Source organism: Citrus clementina, unplaced genomic scaffold, assembly GCF_000493195.1.
Source record: "Citrus clementina cultivar Clemenules unplaced genomic scaffold, Citrus_clementina_v1.0 scaffold_6, whole genome shotgun sequence".
Taxonomy (NCBI): domain Eukaryota; kingdom Viridiplantae; phylum Streptophyta; class Magnoliopsida; order Sapindales; family Rutaceae; genus Citrus; species Citrus x clementina.
This window is the reverse complement of record NW_006262139.1, coordinates 18179229-18204010: the sequence shown is the minus strand read 5'-3', so window position 1 is coordinate 18204010 and position 24782 is coordinate 18179229. Positions and strand designations below refer to the sequence as shown.

Sequence of the window (24782 nt, the reverse complement as noted above, 5' to 3'; positions counted from 1 at the left end):
ATATTTTATATAATAAATTATTAAGTTTTTTTCTCATAATATAATTTTACGTGTTTTAAAAAGAAAATAGCATATCTAAACATTATTAAATATACTTCAAAAAAATAAAAGGTAATTTAAACTTACGTATATTTTGGTCATTATATGATAAAATAATACATTTGTAATAAAATTTACCAAACGTATGTACACTACTTTTCAAACTCACAGTAATCGCAACAACACAGTTTATCAAAACAAGTTACTTTTTTAATTAGCTGCTTATTGCATCCGCATAACATAAGTAACTTATTTAATCAGCAACCGTAATCCCAAACTGGCCTTAGTCTCTCTTTTACATTTTTTTCTTACTTTTAACTTTCTTTTTTTTAATCTGGTATTTCTACTTATATATTTACCGGTTGAATTCTCCTTGTACGATTCTATTGATATATTCACAAGTAGAATTCTAGTGAAACTCATTTAGGTCAATTCTAGGTTAAATATCTAGATATAAATACACCACAAATAAATAAAGTTGAGTTATTAAATTTAATAAGATTATTAAATGAATTATATTCGAGTTAACACCATTTTTCTTTTATCTTATTAAAGTTTAAATTCTTGATCTATTTTTTCATATTAATGACAGAATTATAAAACGAACCATCGTGTAATGTCAATTCAAACCCTTTAACATGACCTATTAAAATATTTTCGAAACACATCTAGCAATATATTTGTAATTAATTAAGTTAAATATTGTACATGACATCTTAAACTACTTTTTATACACACATACATACATTTATATATATATATATATATATCACTTTAACGTTTTCTCTATTTCAGTTTTAATTTTTTTTATTATGTTAAAAAAGTTAGGATTTTCATCTTCTTATATTAGTTGAACCACAAAAAAAAAGAAAAAAAAAGGCGTTTATATTCGAAGGAAAAAAAAGAAAAAAGAAAAAAGTGTCCCAATAGCAAGACAGTGTCGTAATAAGAAGAAGAAGAAGAAAAGTAATTTTTGGATTAAGGTGATTGATTAAGAGAGCAGACAAGTAAAATTATACGTGTATGTGAATTTGTGAATAGAGCTCAACCAGTAGCCACTCTGAGATGGGAGATGGTCACCTTCTCATCTCAAGGGTTCATTTATATTTATAACTCTCCTTCATTTGAGCAAATGATCAAGCTGGGTTTTAATTGAGCTGTACCATTGTAATGTAATATTAAAAATAAAAAACACATATTCTAGTTTTATATAGTAGTCAGGAGTGAGGCTACTGAATACAAATAAATATCCCATTACAATGAAGAGCATATTTCTACATTTTCGAGGACCCAAGCAATGAGACACTTGGTACAACAACAAAAGATACATCCAATGATCAACAAGACACTTAATACAACAACAAAAGAAACATCCCAAAAGATAATTGGGAGTCAATATATCATCCTTCTTTGGCGTTACTATCAGATGCCAGACTTGCATCGTCTAAGCTAGGATGAGCAACAAGCCTCTCAACGGGGACTTTAGCCACATCACGTCGTACTCCAATATCAGAAACCAATCCGCTAGCACAATACATACCATAACCCACTGCTGCCAGGCCAGTGCAGCTGGTAGTCAAGTATCGGAGTGGTGAAGAAACAACAGCACTTACAGCGGCTAGCAAGGACGCTGCCTGCCCACTCCGACCAACGCTGAGGCTAGTTATCACAAGAAGACCTGTTTTACAGTAGATTGCAAAGTCCTCACAGTTGTTATTGAACACATGGTAGACACCAAAACCATTCTGGAGGAGGAAATTGGCACGATGGACGACATCTTCTGGTGGATCAGATTTGGCAAGTGTGCAAGTCCCTCCTCGAGGTTTGGCGAGAAAGAGAGCTGGTGAGACATCATACTCAAAGAGGTAAAGCTCACCACCGTAAAGAAAACAGTCAATGCAGGATAGGATGACTCCGTCATCCCTCCAGTAATCGCCACACCTGGGACATGGATTATCTGAAGGACGAGCAGGAGATGAACTAAAAATGATACGGTCTAAAACAGTTCCAGTGCCAATTTCCTGACCTGCTTCCCGAGTGAAATGGATCACCATTCCATCACCGACGTATACTCCTGGTTCATATTGGAAGCGTAAGTTAGCAAAATTATTATTGAATCTTATAATTCTATGCTAAAAGGTTTTTCAAATTTTCACTTGCTGATTGGTATATACAACGCAGCTTGCACATGATATTTAAAAGTTTGCCTATGAAAGTGAATTGAATAGTCTAATTACCAACCAATGAAGGTATATTATGTTTGAGGAAAAATATATGCACTGTCCATATCAGGTTCAGTAGGAAGACTAATAAAAAATTACTTGAACAAAGCATCTCATGGAATTAAAGAATCCTTCTAAGTATTAGATTTAGGAGCAGTGCAACTAGACTCCACCAAAAGTTGTCAAAATTAGGAAAGTTGTGATAAGTTCAATATATAGTCTAGATTGGAAAAGAAGCATCAGCCTTTGTGGCTTGTGTTCTACGGTTGCCGCCTTTCATTTGACATAACCAATTATTTAATTTGAATCACTCAGTATTTCGAAACTTCATATTTGGGTCACAGTTCAACGATCTCAGATACAAAATAGATATTCACATGTGAAATTTAAACTACATCGGTGTAAAACGTAAAACCTTTAGAAAGGAAGAGAGATAAAACTGAGATTTTAGCACTCTTAAAATTGAAAATAGGCATGTCTGTTCACTACTGAAGTCTTTGCGGCGGTCAGAGAATTGTGCTAGACTGACCATCCAAATATTGTCTCAGATTACATCTTCAGCTCAATTTTTGAAACCAGTTTTAGTATTCTATGAAATTTTCTAACTACATTTTAGTTTGAGTGTTAAATTTGAAATTGTGATGTTCTGCAGTTTTTGACTTTACGCGGGCTACTATACAGACTACTATACAGACTAAGCAAATGTTTCTTCTTCTCTTTTCCTCTGCTTCATATATATATATATATATATAGAGAGAGAAATATTCTAATATAGAATTTTAGATTTTGTTGAAGTCCGAAAAAATATTAACCCGAGTAATTTAACAATATAATAATTATTAATGCTATTAAACCGTGCGGCTTAGCTATATATATATATACATATAGCACTCGTAAAAGCAAATTAAATAATAAATATTGTGACACTTTCATCAACTTACCATTAGAAAGTACCATGCTCAGCATTAATTCCGTTAATAGCAGTAACTAGAAAATGAAAACAATGGGGTTTTGTTCATTTCCAATCTAATGATAAAAATTACCAATAACGACAGATCGCACTCCAATCAATAATTCACAATAATTTATTTATCTACAGTATGACAAATTCCCATAAAGGAAGTCTTGCTGCCAACTGAATAGCTTGCCTTCTGTTGGATTGATATTCAGCACATTCCCTGTAACTAGATTCATAAGGAGTTCCCAGAATCCATGTTTTACAAGGATCAATAATTATCTTCTCCAACAGTTCAGCATTCTCAATCAAACATATCACAAAATCCGTATCAGCTCCACACCCTTCCAATCCTACCACTTCCAACTCCCTAATGCTTATTAATTCACTAAGACTTGAATATATGTGATCCTTGATAGTCTGTACCCATTCAGCAAATGGCTTTACATCATATAACTGAGACCAAGGGCAAAGACAGTCATGTCAACAAAATATTCCCAAAATATAAACGCAATGATTATATTCTGCACCATTAAAACTAAAAGCACATCTATGTTATGAAAAACATTATTCATCAAGAAATCAAGAAAAAAATTACCTTCAGTGTAAACTTATATAATGAAGTAGCTGCATTCAAGAAAGATGCACAAGGAAGGAGGTGATCATCATCTAATAAATCTATTTCCATCTCCAAATGCTTCAGATTATATAACTCAGGAAGATTATAATAGACGGCCACCTCAGGTACTGGATACACCTTCCACTTGATAAAATAAGAAACAAAAACACATCAACACCAACAAAATTTTAAGGCCAAAGAATCAATGACAATTGCAGTGAATATAAAGGTAAGGCACACTTACTGGCAAAGCTAGGTTCAATTTAAGAGTATGCAATCGCACAAGAAAACTTGAAAGCCAGCATAGGTTTTTCATGATGTAGTTGCTAAAAGAGCCACCAAAAGATACCTCAACAAGACGAACTTTTCCTAAACAAATAGGCTTTGCTGGTCCGTTAAATTCAAAAGATATGAGATTCGGGGCATCAATTTCAAGACACTCCAAATAACCTAACTTTAAGTACTTCAGCTTCAGTAACGAACCAGAAACTTTAAGATGCTTCAGACATACTGATTGAATAACACTTAAAACCTCAAGAAGGGGGCAGTAAGACAGCAAATGTGCAAGAACATCTCCTGTTATAGCTACATTTATCAAACTTAATTCTGTAAGAGAACAGAAGCTGGAATAACTAACAAAATGTGGTGGAAAATTGTATTGGCCAACTTCCCAACGACCAGCCAGAAATCTTCTAAAGTTCAACTCAAGCCTTCCAACTTTCTTTTCTACTGCAAATTTGATCCAATTATGTATATCATCGTCAGAGGTTACATCAAAACGAATCCTTAACTCTTCCATGGTGCGACTTTGAAGTGATCTTAAAACTTGATTGACCCAACTCACAAACTTGCGCCTTTCTACATCAAACACCTTATCATCTCTCAATTCAAATTTATGGGCCGCCGTTGTGAGTGAATTGTGAAAGTTCAAACAACCAGTAAACCACTTCCATAAATATCTCCATCTACTTGATAGTATGCTGGTCCTTGCTGCTTCTTGTATAGTCAAGCAAGATAAGACATTTACAAGAACATGATCAGAGAGTTCACTGAGGCGATCATGAACGCAAGTATAATCTTCACTCACAATCTCTCTTTTTATTTTCTTATTACAGTGCAGAAACGAATTCTTGTCTGGGGAATTAACAAACCCAGCAATTATATTAGCAAACTAAACATCAAATAATAATAATAATAATAATAATAATTTGGAAGGAGTATAATAGTATAGCCAAGTAACCTGTAATGCAAGAAAGAGACTCCATCTGTCGGCTACTTACTACAATCGTCTTTAATTTTTTTTCCTTTCTCTCTATCTCTGAAAGTTCCTACAAGAGAAAACGTTTTGAATCATAGCAAAAAAGAATGCAACAAGGAAAGAACCAAATTCCTAGCCGCAACCAATGTGCAATCATAACATATAAACTCCTCAAATTAAAAAGCAAACTTATTTAAATTGTTTAAATTGCTTCCCATCAGCCAAAAAAATAAAATTAAATAAACAAACAACCACAAAATAAAATCTCCAAAGGCTGAAAATAATAACAATAACTCTGAAGGAGTACCCAACACCACTTTGCCTACCAAACGGTGACACCGGAGCTAGGGTGGTGACGGACGACGGCTAATTTCAGTTATGATTTCAAATTTTTATTGTCTCTTTTACATTTTTTTTTCAACCGGCAGAATTCCCTTTTACGATTCTATTGATATATTTTCACAAGTAGAATTCTAGGAAAACTCACTTAGGTCAATTCTCGGTAAAATATCTCAATATAATGTGACACAAATAAAAAATCCAAAATTATTAAATGAATTGTTTTCGAATCAACATTTTTTTTATCGTATTAAAGTTTATATTCTTAATCCATTTATCAAATTAATGAAAGAATTATTAAACGGATAACGTGCCATGTGTTGGCCAAACCCTTTAACACGACCCATCAAAATATTTTCAAAAAATGTCTAACAATATATTTGTAATTAATTAAGCTAGATATTGGACGTCACATCTAAAACTAATTTCACTTTAATGTTTTTTTTTTTTTAAGGAAAGCAATTTCATTAAACAAAGCGAATTACAAACTGTTTAATAACCTCAAAGGTGGAACAAAATTTAATTCTTGAGCACCTGACATAGAACCTCCTGTTCTTGCAATAAAGTGAGCAGGTAGGTTCGCAGATCGACGCACAAATGAGAATTGCACTCTCCTATAGACATAGGTAAAGCTCGACATTCATCAATTATTAACCCAAAACCATTAGGCCTCGAAAACTGCTCAACTAAAGCTTGGAACACTCGTGAGCAATCCGTCTCTAGAATAACACAAGGAAACTGCAATCCTTTAAGCCAACTAAGGGCCTCTCGGATGCCAAGAGTTTCAGCCTCCCTTGCTCCAAAATTTCACTTTAATGTTTTCTCTATCTTAGTTTTGATTTTTTTTATTATGTTACAAAAATTAGGATTTTTATCTTCTTAGACTTAGTTGAACAAAAAAAAAAAAAAAAAACACATCTATATTCTGGCAAAAAAAATAGAAAAAAAGGTGTCCCACTAGCAAGATAGTGTAGTAGTGGTAATAAGAAGAAGTAATTTTCGATTAAGGTGACTGATTAAGAGAGGATACAAGAAAAATTATGTGTATGTGAAACTGTGAATTACAGCTCAACCAGTAACCGCTCCTGAGACTTGGAGATTGTCACCTTCTCATCTCAAGGGTTCGTTTATTGGAGCAAATTATCAAGCTGGGTTTTGATTGAGCTGTATCATTGTAATGTAATATTAAAAAAAAAAAAACTCATATTCTAGTTTTAAACAGAAGTCAGGAGTGAGGCTAATGGATACAAATAAATATCCCATTACAATGAAGAGCATATTTCTACGTTTTGAAGGACCCAATTGACCAATGAGACACTTAGTACAACAAAGATACATCCAATGATCAATGAGACACTTAATACAACAACAAAAGACACATCCAAAAAGATAATTGGGAGTCAATATATCATCCTTCTTTGGCGTTATTATCAGATGCCAGACTTGCATCGTCTAAACTAGGATGGGCAACAAGCCTCTCAACGGGGACTCTAGCCACATCACGTCGTACTCCAATATCAGAAACCAATCGGCTAACACAATACATTCCATAACCCACTGCTGCCAGGCCAGTGCAGCTGGTAGTCAAGTATCGGAGCGGTGAAGAAACAACAGCACTTACAGCAGCTAGCAAGGATGCTGCCTGCCCACTCCGACCAACGCTGAGGCTAGTTATCACAAGAAGACCTGTTTTACAGTAGATTGCAAAGTCCTCACAGTTGTTCCTGAACACATGGTAGACACCAAAACCATTCTGGAGGAGGAAATTGGCACGATGGGCGACATCTTCTGGTGGATCAGATTTGGCAAGTGTGCAAGTCCCTCCTCGAGGTTTGGCGAGAAAGAGAGCTGGTGAGACATCATACTCAAAGAGGTAAAGCTCCCCACCGTAAAGAAAACAGTCAATGCAGGATAGGATGACTCCATCATCCCTCCAGTAATCACCACACCTGGGACATGGATTATCTGAAGGACGAGCAGGAGATGAACTAAAAATGATACGGTCTAAAACAGTTCCAGTGCCAATTTCCTGACCTGCTCCCCGAGTGAAATGGATCACCATTCCATCACCAACATATACTCCTGGTTCATATTGGAAGTGTAAGTTGGCAAAACTATTATTGAATCTTATAATCCTATGCTAAAAGGTTTTTCAAAATTTCACTTGCTGATTGGTACATACAATGCAGCTTGCACATGATATTTAAAAGTTTGTCCATGAAAGTGAATTGAATAGTCTAATTACCAACCAATGAAGGTATATTCTGTTTGAGGAAAAATATCTGCACTGTCCATATCAGGTTCAGTAGGAAGACTGAATCAACAATTACTTGAACGAAACATCTCATGAAAATAAAGAATCCTTCTAAGTATTAGATTTAGGAGAAGTGCAACTAGACTCCACCAAACGTTGTCAAAATTAAGAAAGTTGTGATAAGTTCAATCAATAGTCTAAATTGGAAAAGAAGCATTAGTCTTTGTGGCTTGTGTTCTACAGTTGCTGCTTTTCATTTGACATAACCAATTATTTAATTTGAGTCACTCAGTACTTCAAAACTTCATATTTGGGTCACAGTTCAACGATCTCAAATACACAATAGATATTCACGTATACAATTCAAACTACATGGGTGTGAAACCCATAGAGAGCAAGAGATAAAACTGAGATTTTAGCACTCTTAAAATTGAAAATAGGCATGTCCGTATACCACTGAAGTTCATCTATGCCATTAATGACAACATGGTTTTGACTAATATCTATCACAAGGAAAATTCTCCAAACCGGAAACAAGCAAAATTCAAAGTCTTCTTTACTTCCAAATAATCAATACACTTTTCCAAACTGCAATTGTGAAGACAACTTGCTATACTGACAATTGTACCCTTAATCCATCTGAATAATACTCAATCAAGTCTAAAATAACACACAGATAACAAGTCCACCAACATTTTTTCACATAAACCTAAGGCAAAGCAGGTTTATGATTCAACATAAGTGCAAGAAATCCATAGAAATAAAGAGTAAAAATACACATAAAAACACCAAGCCAATACAGCTTAAAGTCAGAGCTTCACGCCTTCACCTACTAAATTCCAATAATTATAAGAAACATGTCAACCAAAATAAAAATTAACAAACATAAAATTTCCCAGGGTAAATTTCAAAATCCAAAATTGATGAAAACCCAACTGCCATCATACATCTTGAGAAAGTATTAAAGGTCAAGATTTAGTTCTTGATAAAAACTTGGAAGTGAAAAATGACTAAAAAATAATTCAAACATAACCTCCCTAATGACAATTAACTACTTAAAATAAACTATTAGCTTATTCAAATGCAATTCAAATGTAACCAAAAGTAACCCAATAGATAAGTGATTAAACTGACGGATTAGCACTAGGAGAGAATCACAACAGTTTCTATTAAGAAAAGAAAAAAGAAACAACCGTGATGGGCATAAACGTAGGCGTTTCGCCAAGAATAAATGTGATCGCCAGCTTTGAGCTCCTCTCTCTTGATCTTATTTGAGAACAAACCCATTCCACCCAACGTGCTTGTTTCTCTCTCTTCGTAAGACCACAAAGAAACAAGAGAGAGAGAGAGAGAGAGAGAGAGAGAGAGAGGCGCTAATCGTTTCCTTTGCTTGTAAGGCTCTCTGGTCTCTTCTTCCTTCGTTATTTTGCTTTCTTTAATCTGAAACTGAAAGGAATTTTAATTTTTAATCTTTAATTTAATTTTATTTTGAACATTAACGTATTTGGCGTGAGGGTAATTACTACTAACTACCAAGGGGTTTTTAAGAATTACAAGCAAAATACATTACTCGTTTATTAATTACAATTTACAAGTTTTAAATTTCAAATTTTAATTTGAAATTTAGTTCTCGTTATTTTTGTTATTATTATTAATATTTTGTTTTACTAAAAGGAGATTTCATTTAAAATATTATAACAAATTCAAAATTTTACTTGACTAAACAGTGAGCTGTTTGTCATGCTTGCTGATCCTAAAAATATATAAAATTATGTGCACTTTATCTCTCTTTCACTGTTTCAACTAGGAGTCTCTTTTATTTTATTAACGCTTTTTCAGTTTCAATTTTCACAATTTGATATCTTCAGTTCTTTGGGCTAATAGATTTTTTTGGACTGGTTTGGTTTGCTAGTGGGCTTCGTAGCAGATTTCTTCTAAAGTGGTGTTACTAAAACCCCTCTTTTGTTCTTCACAAGTTCCACTTTTACATCTGCTATTTTATCCTTCTACCAAAATTATATTAATTTTTAGTTATTCTTAACTGACCATGCAAATACAGCTTTTAAAAAAAAAAAAAAAAACTTATACACATACAGCAAGCTTTTAACATAGCATGGGAAAAGCAATTTTGATTTGAGGTTATTGATCAAGAGAGGAGATAAGAAAAATCGTATGTAATCAAAAAATTTAGATAAACCATTCTTTGGCTTAGAATAAAACTGTAACTTGCTTGTCTGACGTTCCATCAATATGCAATTGGATGGATGATTAGATTTCACTTAATGAAGTTCAAGTTTCCTCGTGTGTTTTTTATTTATTCATGAGTTCATCTCCATTAAAGCATATTTTCAAGTTGAACTTTAATTAAACTGCATCCTTGTAATATAATATCAACACACATTTCCGAGTCCTATAAATATCCAGGGTACATCTTTTAAATCATAATTCTACATCTATGAGGACCCAGTTGAGTAATGAGACACGTCTTGATACAATCATACAAAGAAAAAAGACAGCACCCAACAAAAAAAATAATCTGGAGTGAAAAACTCATTATTCTCTGGCAAATATCATCAGACGCAAGACTAGCATGGTTCAAAGATAGGATGACCAACAAGCCTCTCAACTAGGACTTTAACCACATCACGCCGTACTCCCAAAATCAGAAACATATCTGCTAACACAATACATACCATATCACCACACCCACCAGGCCGCTGCAGCTGGTAGTAAGTATCAGCGGCGAACAAGACTCTCAACTGGGACTCTAGCCGCATCACGACGCACTCCAATATCAGAAGCATATCGGTTAGCACAATACAAACCATAGCCGAAAACTGTCCCGCCAGTGTAGCCGGCAATCAAATATCGGAGTGGTAAAGAAACAGCAGTGCTTACAGCGGCAAACAAGGATGTCGCCTGCCCGCTCCGACCAACACTGAGGACAGTTGTTACAAGAAGACCCGTTTTACAGTAGATTGAGAAGTCCTCACAGTTGTTCTTGAACACGTTGTAGTCACCAAAACCGTTCTCAAGGAGGAAAGTAGCACGGTGGATCACCTCTTCTGGAGGGTCGGACTTGGCAGTGGTGCAAGTCCCCCCTCGAGGTTTGGCGAGAAAGGCTGCCGCTGGGACATAATACTCAAAGAGGTAGAGCTTGCCACCGTCAAGAAAACAATCAATGCAGGATAGGATGACACCATTATCCCTCGAGTTCTCGCCACACCTTGGGCATGGATCAACTGAGGGACGAGCAGGAGATGAGCTAATAACGATGCGGTCTAAAAAGGTTCCAGTGCCAATTTCCCGGCCTGCTCCCTGAGTGAAATGGATCACCAGGCCAGCGCCGATGTATATTCCTGGTTCATATTGGAACGTAAGTCAACAAAACAGTTATTGAATTTCATAATCCTATGTTAAAACGTTTTTCAACTTTCCACTTGCCAATTAGTATACAATGATTGTATACGATATTTAAAAGTTTGCCTACGAAATTGTACTGAGAAGTCTAATTACAAAACAAAGAAGGTATATCATCTTAGAGGCAAAATATACAGTCAACGTCAGGTTAACGAGGAAGCTAATCAACAGTTTCTTGGATGAAAAATCCCATGAAAATAAAGAATTCGTCAACTAAAATCAGTGAAGAATTAGATTTTAAGAGCAGTGCAACTAGAATCCACAAAAGTTTTCAAAGTTGTGATAAGTTCAATAGATGGTGTAAATTGGAAAAGAAGGATTAGCCTTTGTGGCTTACCCAGTTGTCACCTTTCATTTGAAATGCTCAGTTACTTTGGATCACTCAAAACTTCAAAATCAGATCACACTCCAGAGATATCAAATAAATAGAAAATTGATACTTACATCTGCAATTTATACCACATCGGAAGAAAATCTTAGAGATTGAAAGCAATAAAAATGACATTAAAAATCGGCACGAGCCGTGACAGCATACAACTAAATTTTGGTTACCCCATTAATGACAGGTTAATAAGCTTTGACGAACATCTATTAAAATCCAAAGAAAGGAAGAGTAAAAACACTAAGAAAGCAAAATCTTAGAGAGCAAAATAGATAAAATGACATTGTGGTGTATAAGGGATTGCTTTACATTCTCAAGCGATCACTTTTACATTGGATTCTGATTATGTTTTGGTAAATTTAGATTCAATACAATCATTTGGTATATCAATACTAAAATTAGAATATTTATATACAATGACTAAAATGTACAAATTTTATTATATTAAAATAAGATATAGAATCTTTAGTTTTAATTAAAATTTTAATATAAACAAAATATTTATGTAAAATAAAAATAAAAAAACATTCGAGGTTCCGTTGTCGGCGTCGTCGCCGTCGCCGGCATTCGAAAATATATGCCGGAAACTGATTAAATAGGCACCACCGATCGCGAATATGATACTCTATTAAATGGTAGAAATTTATCCAGTATCGGAAGCGCGGCGGTGGAGAACGCAGCACTCTAAGTTTACGGCCACCATTAACCGTTGCTTAAACAGCATTGAACTTGGCTTCAAAACCACCATAATCATAGTCATATGTTGCCAAACTGTTCAGTGAGAGTGGTGGTGCACCTCAATACGTCACCGCTTGGTGGTGGCCAGAATAATTTGTTAACCGCGTGTGCAGCCATAATATCTCCTTCTCCGACGAAGACGCAATATTTTCGTTGTTCAAACGATTTTCAATCTAATAGTATTATTGGTGTTGCCTATGAAGTCTGTTTGACGAGCGCCGGCAACGACGCAGGAAACCTCACTGGCAGTTCTTTTTTTTTTTTTTTTAATTTTGTTTTGTTAAATTTGAAAATTATAAGTAATAATAATAATTAGTTATATGTATTATTTTTGTTTCAGGATAATTTTGAAAATATATAATTAAAGTAAGGACAATTTACGTATGAAATATCACAAAATCAGATTAATAGAAAATTAGATTTTCAGAAGCTACTTTCGTATGCTTTTAAAAGTTTGTTAAAAAATTAGATTATTAGATGATCAAATTTTTACATAATCCATTTTTGAAAATATTTACAAAACACTTTTTCTGAGTGTTAAATTATCGTATAATCACTTATTTGACAATCTAAAGCAATCTAAAATTAACGTGTAGGAAATATGAATGCAACACTGATAAATTAAGAATTAAAATCCAAATTAATGAAAATCCGTCTGTCATCATTCATCTAGAGAAAGTATTAAACGTTAAGATTAAGTTCTGATCAAAATATAAACAAATAAAGCAAATGCGGCACAAATAAAATAAATATTAAAGAAAACAAGGGAAAGAAAACAACCGTGGTGGGCATAAACGTAGGCGTATCTCCAAGAATAGATGTGATCTCCTACTTTGAGCTCCTCTCTTTTGATCTTCTGTGACAGCAAACCCATTTTCCTCAATTTGCTTCTCTCTCTCCCTCACACTTCCTATGATTACTTACACTAACAGGTAAATAAAGAAGCGAGAGAGAGAGAGAGAGAGAGACCGAGAAGCCGATCGTTTATAGTACTAGTCAGCCACTTTATTCTCTTCTTTCTTTTGCTTCGTCGGGCTGAGTTTTCCATTTCCTTTTTTTAATAAACTTTTTTTAAAAAAAAAAAAAAAAAAAAGGGTGTACTAGCATTGGAAAATCTAAATAAATGCTCTCCGAATTTGCGTTTTCTCATTAAAATTGATCAATTAAATAAATAATTTTTTTTGACTCAAGTGCTGAGACCGTGAGAAATTAGAATAATATACTGTTTCATTTCGTTTTAACATGGGTCCCGCAGTGGAAAAAAGCACGAATTGATGCTTTCGAAATGGACCCACAGACAGAAAACAGAAACTTCTTTGAGAAGCTGTTGTTGAATGGAACGGCCGAATTTCAATATCCCCCGTGTTGTTACCTTAATTTCTTTTTGCCCCCCAATAAGTTCTTACCTTAATCTCTGAAAGTTAAACAATTTAATTTAATTTAATTATAGTTTATTTAAGATTGACGTTTTTGGCGCGAGAGTAACTAGCAAGGGTTTAACATAGTTTTACAAGTAAGGACGGTGTTTCTTTATTAATTACAAGTATTAAAATTTTGATTTTTTTTAATAAAAAGTACAATTTTTCTGATAAGCTCAAATTTTGACACTAATAAATTAATAATTCATGAATGCTATATCCTTCAAGTGTAGCTAGCTTCTATCTTCTGAGAAGGATCAGAAAACAAGGGACTCAACCTGCCTACAAGACGTAGTCCCACAAGTTTAGAAACTTAGGGGCAGTTTCATCAAGTAAAATGCATTCCTTAAACTCCACAAAAAAAACATACCATTTAAGTAAGGGCTAAGGGCGTTTTCTGATGGCAAAGAGTGAAAGACTTATGGATTTTTTTTTATTAGCATTTCATTGTTTATGTTAATATATTTTTAGTTCATTTGAATTATTAATTTTAAATTAAAAAATATCAAATTCGAAAATAAATTTTCTAACTAATTACTAGTTGAGTGTCCTACTACATTTTAGAGGACAATTGAAGAGTGATAAATTTAACTTAATATTTTTGAATTCTGCTTTTGTTCTTTGAATTAGACAAATCTATTAAAACTGCTCTTTTTCTCAAAAAGTATTTATGTTTGACTTGAGATACTTCCTTCACTTAATATTGTTGACTTTTCTTCTATTTTCTTCTTCAATTTTCCCTCAAACTACGAGTATTAAAATTTTGATTTTTTACATAAAAAGGATAACTATTCTTCAAGCATAGCTTATGAGAAGGATTAGAAACAAGGGATTCAGCCTACTCAACAAGATATAGCTAAGAAGCCAGAAATCCAGTGGAGTGTATGTGGTCTCTAAAAAAATAGCAATTGAACATATAGAATAGAACAACCACTATTAAGTAAATTACATTCTTTAAACTCCACAAAAATAATATCATTTAAATAGTCAAAGGCGTTACATGATGGCTAAGACTAAAATGGCTACATTTTTTAAAATTAAATTAGGGTTTCTTCTATTTACATTAATATATATATTTCTACTTCATTTAAATCAGTATTTATTAAAATTAAAAAAAAAAAGTCCCTATCGAACTCGAGAAGGATTTTTCTGACTAATTACGCAAACAAGTGATTTACTTGATTTTTAAGTACAATTTAAGGAGCGCTTTGTAAAATTTTACTTTAAAAAATATTGATCAAGTTGTGAGTATTTGTACGCAACGCAAAATGGTGGATATATAAGTAATATTCCAATATGACCAGAAGACTTTTCCGTATTTACCATCAATACCCCCAAGAGAAGTCAAAAAATTCGAGAGTTGAATTAGAATCAATCAGAGGCTGAGGCTCCATTTCCAATCGAAGCTGTGTGGTACGAATCAATGGCGTCATCGACTCAGCGTCTCCTCTTAGCTCTCACAATATTCATCGGCGTCCTCTCAATTTCAGCCTCCGGAAGGCCATGCAAAACCCTCTTCATTTCCTCGTACTCGATCCATTTCAATCCCCGTAACACTAACCCTAACTCCGAGAACCCCGCTGGATTCGTCACAATCTTCACCGAAATTCGCCAGTTCAGCCCCCACCGTCCCTTAATCTTCCTCGACCGTCCGATTCTCCCTTCAATGGACGATCGGGAGCAGCACCTCATCCACGAGCCAAAACGCCGCGTTTTGCCCTTCGAGTACGACTTCTCCTCTCTACGGGACCGGACCAAGGACATTCTTAGCGTCGTCGTTGCTTTGCTTTTCGGCGTTGGGTGTGGTTCGCTTACTGCCGTTACCATGTATTTGGTGTGGAGCCTCTTTGCTAATCGTCACGATTCTCGCAATTCGTATGAGGAATTCAGTGATGTTGATGATCATGATGATGATCTGAGCCCTAAGAAGATGGGATATGAGAAGATGGCATATGAGAAGATTCCATCTAAGGAAGCTGCGTGAGGTGGTGTTTTATTCTAAATAATTAATTAAGCCTAATATTTGTGTAATTGTGTACTGTGTTCTTATTTTCATTTGATGATTTCACTGCGTTTATAATGTGGATTATGATCATTATCATTCGAACAAAGTTCTGCTTTGTGGTCTGTACTTATAAAGCTGTTATATGTCTCTATGTTTACTACTTTCAGTTAAGTTCTTAAATGAGGAATAAGCTTGAGAAAATACGCAGATGATGTTAGATTTCATATTTTGTGAGTTGTTGCACTGCATGCTGTGAGAATTGGTTGTTTGCATATATGTTGGTGATGTGTCTTTGATATTGTATTTTCTTTTGTGGTGTCATGTTGAGCACCTGTAAGGAGCCTTAACTCGCATAGTAGATGATGCCATTCTTTCAATTATATTCTCTCCAGCATTCATCTGATTGAAGACAAATCCAACCCTGGAGATGGGTAATTTAATTTGGTATTGCAAGTTGAGCATATGTGATGGTTGATGTATCTTGTAAGGTTAATTGATGCTTTGTATCTGAACGCTCAAAGTCCTCTTCGTCAAATGCAAATATTTTTTTCCAAATTTAGGCATTCTGTGGATGCTCTGTTTCCTCAAGTGCTCCACACATGCATCAAACTGACCGCTGTTTTCCGTTAGATGGACGTGTATTGGGTCAATTACCAATATTTTTCAAGCTTATTTAATGTTCGCATTTAAGAAAGGATCTCTAATAAAAAGGATTGTGCGTGGTTTCTCACTTGCTGTTGTCATTCACTCATTCTTGTGTGTTAAATCATTGATCTTTGCCGTTGTCTTCTTCCTGTCTATGATAATGAATTACTGCAGTGTTTTGCCTGAATAACCCTGGTTATTCCCATGGTGGGAAACATATTCTGAAAAAATGAAATCTTCAAATTAAACATGCATGTGGAGTTTAGATCGTAATCTTTGTTCATAGTTTATGGCTGTACATGATACAACTCTACTGCGTTACATGCTGCATTTTCTCTTCTAGTATTAACCCTTACAGGTTTTAATTGTTTTGAAGGTTTTGCTGATATATATTTGAGATACTTTTATGTAATAGGTTAAACTTGTGGAGTAGCTGAAGCTACATAAGGACAATTTAGTCTGCATTTTCAATTAAATTTATCATTGCGGCCAATTGAGTGAGATCTTTTCAAGTCTTAGTTTGTGAGTACTACTCGTTTGTTTTTGTGGATAATGAAATATATGAAGGCAAGGAACAGTGGAATGGTTGAAGCTGCAGAATGCCAAATTAATTCGTCACCACTCCCCCATTTCTTCCCTTGACGTGACGTGGCTTTGGCGTCTTTATGTCCTTCGATTAACACTTGAACATCCGTCATAGGGACAGTTCTAACAGTGGAATGAGGTTTCACATTTTATTGTGTAAATGTAGCCTTTTTGTCAGGGGTTCAAAAATGTTATTAGTTCATTTTCACGTAAAGCTCTCAACTAGGGACGATAATTTCTTGTACTAGGCGTCACTTTATCGTGCTTCTTTCGGCAAAAAGAAGGGAACTAAGCAATAAAGTTCTGTTTAAGTACTGGGAATATCAACTAGCCCCATTGCCCAGGCATCTTTCAACAGAACAAAGCCCTTTACCACAGCAAAATGCAAAAACACATCAACATCGAAGCCCTCTGTGCTGAGAAGTGAGGATGTGATACACTTTACAGCTAGAATTCAGAAATTGTACCACTTATCGAGCACTCTTCGAGCGAGTGTCAGCTCCAAAATGAGAGAAAGAGAATAAGACAGAGATGAAAAAGAAGAGAAGAACTTTTCATTCATCCAAAAAAACCTCCTTACACAATATTCCCTTTTACATATATATCTCGTGACTCCTCTAGAGTATTCTAAGGCTAAAAGACAAATATGAGCTGGCAATTGTAAAGTGGCTAAATTATAATAACAGAATTCAGATAATTGTTAAGAGAAATTATCCATCCACCCTTTGCTGTCCTGGTTCACGTGGCATAGTCCCTCATCCAGCTTGGCTGTTTCTTGGCTCTCTCGGGTCTAAAGTGGAGCTGCTGTTTTGCTTCTGTGAATTCATCATTCGGTTCCTTAGTCACAGTTTTGGCTCTTTCATCCTCTCTTGGCAAATTGTCCTTCGCATCCAATTCAATTGGCAAGCCCGTATCATTTTCCCCTTCTTGGAAACTAACCTTGTCCTCAAGGTTGAAAGCAGGATATTGTTGACAAAAAGCTCCAAAATTTTCCCAAGTGGCGTTTTCAGGAGCACCATCTGTCCACTGCACCAAGACTTGTGGAACCAATTTTCCTTGCTGGAACACTATGCGAGTAGCACAAATTGCTGCTGGTAAAGTCAAAGGGTGATTGTCAATGCTATATTCTGGGAGTGGAGAGATTTCTTGAGGAGTGGAGCCATGAAATGGCTTAAGTAAGGAAACATGAAAAACAGGATGAATTTTTGATGCCGGGGGTAACTCAAGCTTATAAGCAACAGGACCGATGCGAGCGATGACTACAAAAGGCCCATAATAGCGCTTGGCCAATTTATGACAGGAACGTGAAGCTACTGTATACTGGCGGTACGGTTGGAGCTTGACCAGCACCTTATCTCCGACAGAAAATTGAACTTCCCGGCGATGAGTATTAGCTTTTTGGGCCATCCGATGCTGAGCTTGACGCAAGTTATCTTTCAAGGATTTCAGCAGCTTATCACGCTCGAGCAGGATTTCATCCAAAGCTTGGATTGAAGTAGAGCTCTTCACATATGGAGGAATTGTGGGCGGGAGTCGACCAAACAAAGCCTGATATGGGGTCATTTTCAAGCCACTATGGTAGCTGGAATTGTAACAGAATTCTGCCCAACTGAGAAGTGAAACCCAAGTTTTCGGTTTGTCTTGTGTGAATGCACGAAGATATTGCTCAAGACTACGATTGACAACCTCCGTTTGGCCGTCCGTTTGCGGATGATAGGCCGTACTGTGGTGTAACGATGTGCCACTAAGGGTCAACAGCCGATTCCAAAACTGACTCAAGAACACAGGATCGCGATCCGAAATAACAGAGCTGGGGAAGCCATGAATTTTAACCACAATTTCGACAAATAACTCTGCAGTTTTATGAGCTGTGAAGTTACCTGGTAATGGTCCGAAATGGGCTGATTTTGTTAGCCTATCGACCACAACCAATATAGCCGAATAACCGCGAGACAAGGGCAAGCCGGTTATGAAATCCATAGTGATTTCGTCCCAAACCAAACTTGGGATATGTAACGGTTGAAGGAGACCAGCAGGGGCTTTAGTTGAATATTTTGTTTGTTGACATATTAAGCACTCGGTGACAAATTTCTCAACATCCCGTCGCATGTGAACCCAAAAAAAATTTGCTGACAAGCGAATGTAAGTCCTATGGATGCCAACGTGCCCAGCTAGTGGAGTTGAATGAAATTCCTTTAATAAGATTGTCTTCAATGAAGATTCAGCACTTATAAAATATTTTCCTTTGTAGAGAAGTATTCCATTATGAATAGAATAGTCAGCCATGACATGCCCGGAAGAAACTTGGTGATGAAGCTTGAGAATATCATGACAAGTTGAATTTTCCCGTAATAGTTCCGTAAGGAGATTGAAGGAAGGGCTACTGTGAAGAGATAAACAAAAAGAGCTTGTATACGTGCTGTCAATTGGCTCTATTTCGTCAGAAGCTGCATGGACTCGGGATAAAGCATCAGCTGCTCGGTTTGCATGCCCCGGTTTATACTCAATCCGAAATTGAAAACCAAGTAACTTCCGTAAATAAACCTGCTGATCAGGAGTCTGAATCACTTGCTGTAGTAGTTCCTTGATGCTTCGATGGTCTGTGCGTATTACAAAGAACCTGCCCAAGAGATATTGCCGCCATTTAGAGACTGCTTCTACGATAGCGTGCAATTCTTTTAAATATGTGGATGAAGCTTTCAGTTTGGGCCCAATTTTTTTGCTGAAATAAGCCACGGGATGGCCTTGTTGCATAAGTACTGCTCCAATCCCCACGTTACTGGCATCTGTTTCAATCACAAATTCGGAATCAAAATCTGGTAGTTTGAGCACCGGAGCTTGAACCATTGCTTGCTTCAGAGATGCAAATGCTGTTGTGGCTTCAGAATTCCAGTGAAACGCATCTTTACATAGCAAGTCAGTTAAAGGGGCAGCCAATGAAGCGTATCCACGAATGAACCGTCGGTAGTATCCCGTAAGGCCTAAGAAACCTCTCAACTGCTTGGTACTGTGCGGTAGTGGCCACTCGAGCATGGCAGTCACCTTTTGGGGATCCGCTTGTACTCCCATAGCAGAAATAATATGGCCAAGATATTCAATACTTGACTTACAAAAGAGGCATTTGCTCAATTTAACAAAGAATTTATGCATTTGCAAACATAACAATACCTGTTCAAGGTGAACTAAATGGTCAGCCATGGTAGCGCTATAAACCAAGATGTCGTCGAAGAAGACGATCACAAATTTCCGAAGATAGGCAGCAAAGATCTGATTCATCGCGGCTTGGAACGTGGAGGGTGCATTCGTCAAACCGAACGGCATAACCAGAAATTCATAATGGCCTTCATGTGTCCGAAATGCGGTTTTGTAAATGTCTCGAGAGTGGACCCGAATCTGATGGTAACCAGCCCTCAAATCCAATTTACTGAAGACCGTAGCCTTGCCAAGTTCATCAAAGAGTTCGTCGACAGTAGGAATTGGAAATTTGTCCGGAATTGTAACCGCGTTTAGAGCACGATAATCCACACAAAAACGATACGTGCCATCTTTCTTTTTTACTAAAAGCACTGGGGAAGAGAAAGGGCTTTGGCTAGGTCTGATGATTCCCTGGTCAGACATCTCTTTAATTAGTTTCTCCATTTCATTCTTCTGGAAGTGTGGGTATCGGTAGGGTCGCACATTGACAGGGGAAGTGTTAGGGAGGAGGTGTATTTTGTGGTCTATAATCCTGTGTGGTGGAAGTGTTGTAGGTGATAAAAATAGATGATGATGTTGTTGGAGAAGGTCACGGAATTGGGGTGGTAAATCGGTTGGAAATTCTAAATGGGAGAGAAGTGTTTGGCTTGGAGGGGGCTCTGTTTGTAGTGAAGGTAATGGTTGAAGAGCACAAAAACTTGAAATCGCAGCGCGGTGGATCAGAGCTCGAAATTGGTTATAAGTTACTAAAGTCGGAGATGTGGACAAGTCACCTTGAAGAGTCACTGATTTTCCATTAAAAGAAAATTCCATGGAAAGAGCCGAATAATCATGTGATACCCGTCCTAGTTGTTGCAACCACTGTATTCCAAGAACAATATCAGCTCCTTCAATGGGCAACACAAAAAGGTCCATGGGAAACTCCGTGCCTTGCAGTGTTAATTGAACGTGCTGGCAAAATTGAGTGCACAACAAAAAATCACCATTTCCTATGTAGACGCGAAAGGGAGTTGTGGGCTGAATCGCGACGCCGGCACGTTCCGCCACTGATGGTTTGATAAAGTTATGAGTACTGCCGCTGTCAATTAATATTTGGAATGTTTGGGATCCAATCTTGCCCTGTAAACGAAGGGAGCGAGGATTTGCTTGTCCAGCGAGAGCATTCAGGCTTGAAATATCACCAGTGACAGCGGAGTCTTCCTCGTCTGGTGGTTCCCCTTCATTGGCTGGATCTAATTGATTATCTTCGACTCCGATAAGTAACAAGAACCGACGATTGCAACGGTGATTGGGGCTGTATTTCTGGTCACAAGAGTAACAGAGACCTTTCTCACGTCTCTCGTGTAGCTCAGCAGGGGACAACCGACGGATAGGCAAATTTGGTGTAGGAAGAAGTGCGGGTAAAGTGTTTGTTTTATTGTGACTGTGAGGTGGTGGAGGTTTTGATGATGGTGGGTTAGCACTTATGGTGGAGGAATGTGACTGGGACAACAGGGGTAAAGGAACGGTTCTGGTTTGTGTTGTTGGCATGGAGGGAAATGTGGATTGTGGCTGCCATTTAGACCAAGAGCGAGTGTGTGGTTTAGTGTCATTAAATTTGGCTTCGAGCGCTCGAGCCATAGCAAAGGTGGCCATGAGTGTTGCTGGCCGATTAAAGAGAAGTTCTCTCCTGATGTCTTGCTGCAGGCCAGTGATGAAAAAACTGATGAGAAGTTGCTCGGAGACGCCAGTAACTCTGTTCATGAGTTCTTCAAAAGCCGACTGAAATTCAGCAACAGTGGTGGTTTGGGTGAGTTTAGATAGTTCACCTTGTGGATCATCATAAAGAGTAGTGGCAAAACGATACTTCAGATTAGCCAAAAATTCTCTCCAAGTGGTGAGTAAATTGTTGGATTTCATCCACTGATACCAGCCAGCTGCTCGACCCTCCATGTGAAAGGAAACGATACGGAGGCGTTGGTGTTCTGGAGTACCATGAAACTCGAAAAACTCCTCCACTCGAAATACCCAGCCGTGTGGATCAGAACCATCAAAACGTGGAACTTCCATCTTCATGGATTTGGCCATCAGGGAGAGATCTCGCCCATCGGATGGGCTAGATGAAAGTGGTGGCACTGTGAATGGTTGTTTCGAAGAACTAGGCACGTTTGTTGGAGTCTCAGGTATTTTAGATCGAATTTCATCAAAACGGGTATCTACTGCAGTCATAAATTGCTGCATCATCTGGTGAAAAGATAAGGCTTGTTTGTCAATTTTCTCACTAAGTTCCTTTAATGTGCTGCTCTCATGAGAATCGGCCATGGCAGGAATCAATGAAAGCACCAATGATACACTTTACAGCTAGAATTCAGAAATTGTACCACTGATCGAGCACTCTTCGAGCGAGTGTCAGCTCCAAAATGAGAGAAAGAGAATAAGACAGAGATGAAAAAGAAGAGAAGAACTTTTCATTCATCCAAAAAAACCTCCTTACACAATATTCCCTTTTACATATATATCTCGTGACTCCTCTAGAGTATTCTAAGGCTAAAAGACAAATATGAGCTGGCAATTGTAAAGTGGCTAAATTATAATAACAGAATTCAGATAATTGTTAAGAGAAATTATCCATCCACCCTTTGCTGTCCTGGTTCACGTGGCATAGTCCCTCATCCAGCTTGGCTGTTTCTTGGCTCTCTCGGGTCTAAAGTGGAGCTGCTGTTTTGCTTCTGTGAATTCATCATTCGGTTCCTTAGTCACAGTTTTGGCTCTTTCATCCTCTCTTGGCAAATTGTCCTTCGCATCCAATTCAATTGGCAAGCCCGTATCAGGATGTGGTTATTTTTTGCATCAAATATGTGATGTTATTATGCTCAAAGCAATTAGGTTAATGTTAGTTCGGTCATTGAGTGGTACAGAATCTGAATCAAGTAAAAGGAGAACCAAAAAAAAAAAAAAAAAGATAAAAAGCTGTATTAATAAAGATGATGATGATTGTGTTACAAGATGTGAATAACAAAAATGAGTCGATGATGCTAGACATTTAAGCAACAAAATCTCATCCAATTTCTTGTTTAAACTCCCAAACCTTTGAAGTGTCTAGCTCAATCTTGGCTATGCAGATGTCTTTTTCTCGCTTGTGATTACATAACTTGATCTATTTACAAGAACCAAAAAAAAAAAAAACATGGCAGCAAGAACGAAGACTAAGTTTCAGTCTTGAGAGTAATTAAGGCCAAACCATATCGACACAAATCCTTGATTCTTGCAGATCTTTGGCTTCAAAGTCTTTGTCAGCTTCATTTCTCAAGAAATTTTTGGTGGCAACATGTGCCGGGAGTGAACAAGAATATAGTATTGTTTCCACAGAACCCAAATCTGGGTTTTGAATACGAAGAAGCTCAGAAACCAGAAGTACAAGAGAAGCCATGAAATTTGCTGAGATCTTTCTTTTCTCTGGTGAAGGAGGTGAGATTTTTCAAGTAATTTGCAGGTGACTTGTACGCTAATGCTATTTTTATAAGGACTACGAAAGTAGAGGCGGTAAAAGAGCATTAAAGAAGAAAACGAGAGCCCATGGATTTGATTTCATAAGCCTAGCTATTTGGTTTCAGTTGGTTGATTTTTGTAGCTATTAAATAGTATTTAATTATTCCAGTTCCAGCCGCGGGCAGCGGTTTCTCTCCTTTTCCTGTTTCGCAAACTGTATGCTCTGCTTTTTTATTATTGTAACGTGTAAAGCCAAAACCACGAGTCCTTGCACTTTTGCTAGTAAAGGCGGCAGCTGTTTTCTGTTTTGTCTGCGTGCGCCTAGTTTCATTTACGTGTCCCTGAGGAAATTGAGTATGCGCCGTGCTTCTTGTTGAAGACTAATTTTTATTAGGCATACTTTTAACCCCCTTATTCCACTTTAATTAAAGTATACAATACCTAATTTATTCGGCATTCAAAGTTCGGAGCCGAGCTCTTAGCTGAGCACTGAATCGAGGTGATGATTTATTATTATCTCTCATTTAAAAAAAAAATTATTTTAATAACTATTAATTCAATACTAAGTAAAAACCTCGTGACTTATATCAACACTAAATCATTATAACCTATTTTTTAACTTCTAAATTCGTTTCATTAGCTATCATTTTAAGATATTTTGTATTGAAAAAAATATTGTCTTAAAGATAGTATATTATTTTCCTACAATTCACTTCAAAAACATACAAATTTTAATACATTACAACCTAAAACACATTGCATTGGAGTGTCTGTTTTTCTTATATTTTAATTTATCTTTTATTTTAATGTAAGAAATTGTTAACGGAAAAATATTTTATTCCCCTTATTGAAGCTTTACCAACAAAGTATTAATAACAACAACTACAAAAAGGGAAAAAAACAAAAAAAAATTACCAACAAGTAATTTTTCATTTGATCAAATTGATTTAATTATAGTATATAATAATTTTATTTAATTTTCAATTGATTGAAGAGGGATTAGGAAGTAAGTATTTCAATTTAATTATATAATAGTAATTTAAGTTATTGCTGTTTTAGCAATAGAAAGCCTTTATCATATTACTCTTATTATTAGAATAAATTTTAATGGCTTCTCCATTCTCTCTTTCTATTATCTATTGCACAGTGTAATTTTTTGTGGCTTAATTATAAGTACGAACCTTTTTTTTAAAAAAAAAAAGAATTATAAAGGGAGATATTTACCAAAATCTACCAACAA

General features: G+C 36.3%; 5 protein-coding genes across 5 annotated transcripts; 1 reads left to right on the top strand and 4 right to left on the bottom strand.

The window, feature by feature from the left end:
* Positions 1 to 1439: 1439 nt before the first annotated feature.
* LOC18038997 lies at positions 1440 to 3218 on the bottom strand. The gene is made up of 2 exons (XM_006429662.2): positions 3203 to 3218; positions 1440 to 2113 (listed from the first exon to the last, which is right to left on the bottom strand). The coding sequence occupies exons 1-2, from the start codon at positions 3216 to 3218 to the stop codon at positions 1440 to 1442; spliced, it is 690 nt and encodes a 229-aa protein (XP_006429725.2).
* LOC18038996 (F-box/FBD/LRR-repeat protein At5g22660) lies at positions 3204 to 5614 on the bottom strand. The gene is made up of 4 exons (XM_024182103.1): positions 5076 to 5614; positions 4080 to 4969; positions 3815 to 3979; positions 3204 to 3672 (listed from the first exon to the last, which is right to left on the bottom strand). The coding sequence occupies exons 1-4, from the start codon at positions 5098 to 5100 to the stop codon at positions 3355 to 3357; spliced, it is 1398 nt and encodes a 465-aa protein (XP_024037871.1). The 5' UTR covers positions 5101 to 5614; the 3' UTR covers positions 3204 to 3354.
* Positions 5615 to 6650: 1036 nt separating this feature from the next.
* On the bottom strand, positions 6651 to 9131 carry LOC18038729. Its single transcript, XM_006429659.2, has 2 exons — positions 8880 to 9131; positions 6651 to 7514 (listed from the first exon to the last, which is right to left on the bottom strand). The coding sequence occupies exons 1-2, from the start codon at positions 8971 to 8973 to the stop codon at positions 6841 to 6843; spliced, it is 768 nt and encodes a 255-aa protein (XP_006429722.1). The 5' UTR covers positions 8974 to 9131; the 3' UTR covers positions 6651 to 6840.
* Positions 9132 to 10062: 931 nt separating this feature from the next.
* On the bottom strand, positions 10063 to 13234 carry LOC18038728. The gene is made up of 2 exons (XM_006429658.2): positions 13007 to 13234; positions 10063 to 11045 (listed from the first exon to the last, which is right to left on the bottom strand). Exons 1-2 carry the CDS (start codon positions 13098 to 13100, stop codon positions 10423 to 10425), a joined length of 717 nt encoding a protein of 238 aa, XP_006429721.1. The 5' UTR covers positions 13101 to 13234; the 3' UTR covers positions 10063 to 10422.
* A 1715-nt stretch (positions 13235 to 14949) lies between these two features.
* LOC18038727 lies at positions 14950 to 15852 on the top strand. The gene has a single exon (XM_006429657.2). The coding sequence runs from the start codon at positions 15068 to 15070 to the stop codon at positions 15626 to 15628; it is 561 nt and encodes a 186-aa protein (XP_006429720.1). The 5' UTR covers positions 14950 to 15067; the 3' UTR covers positions 15629 to 15852.
* Positions 15853 to 24782: the final 8930 nt, after the last annotated feature.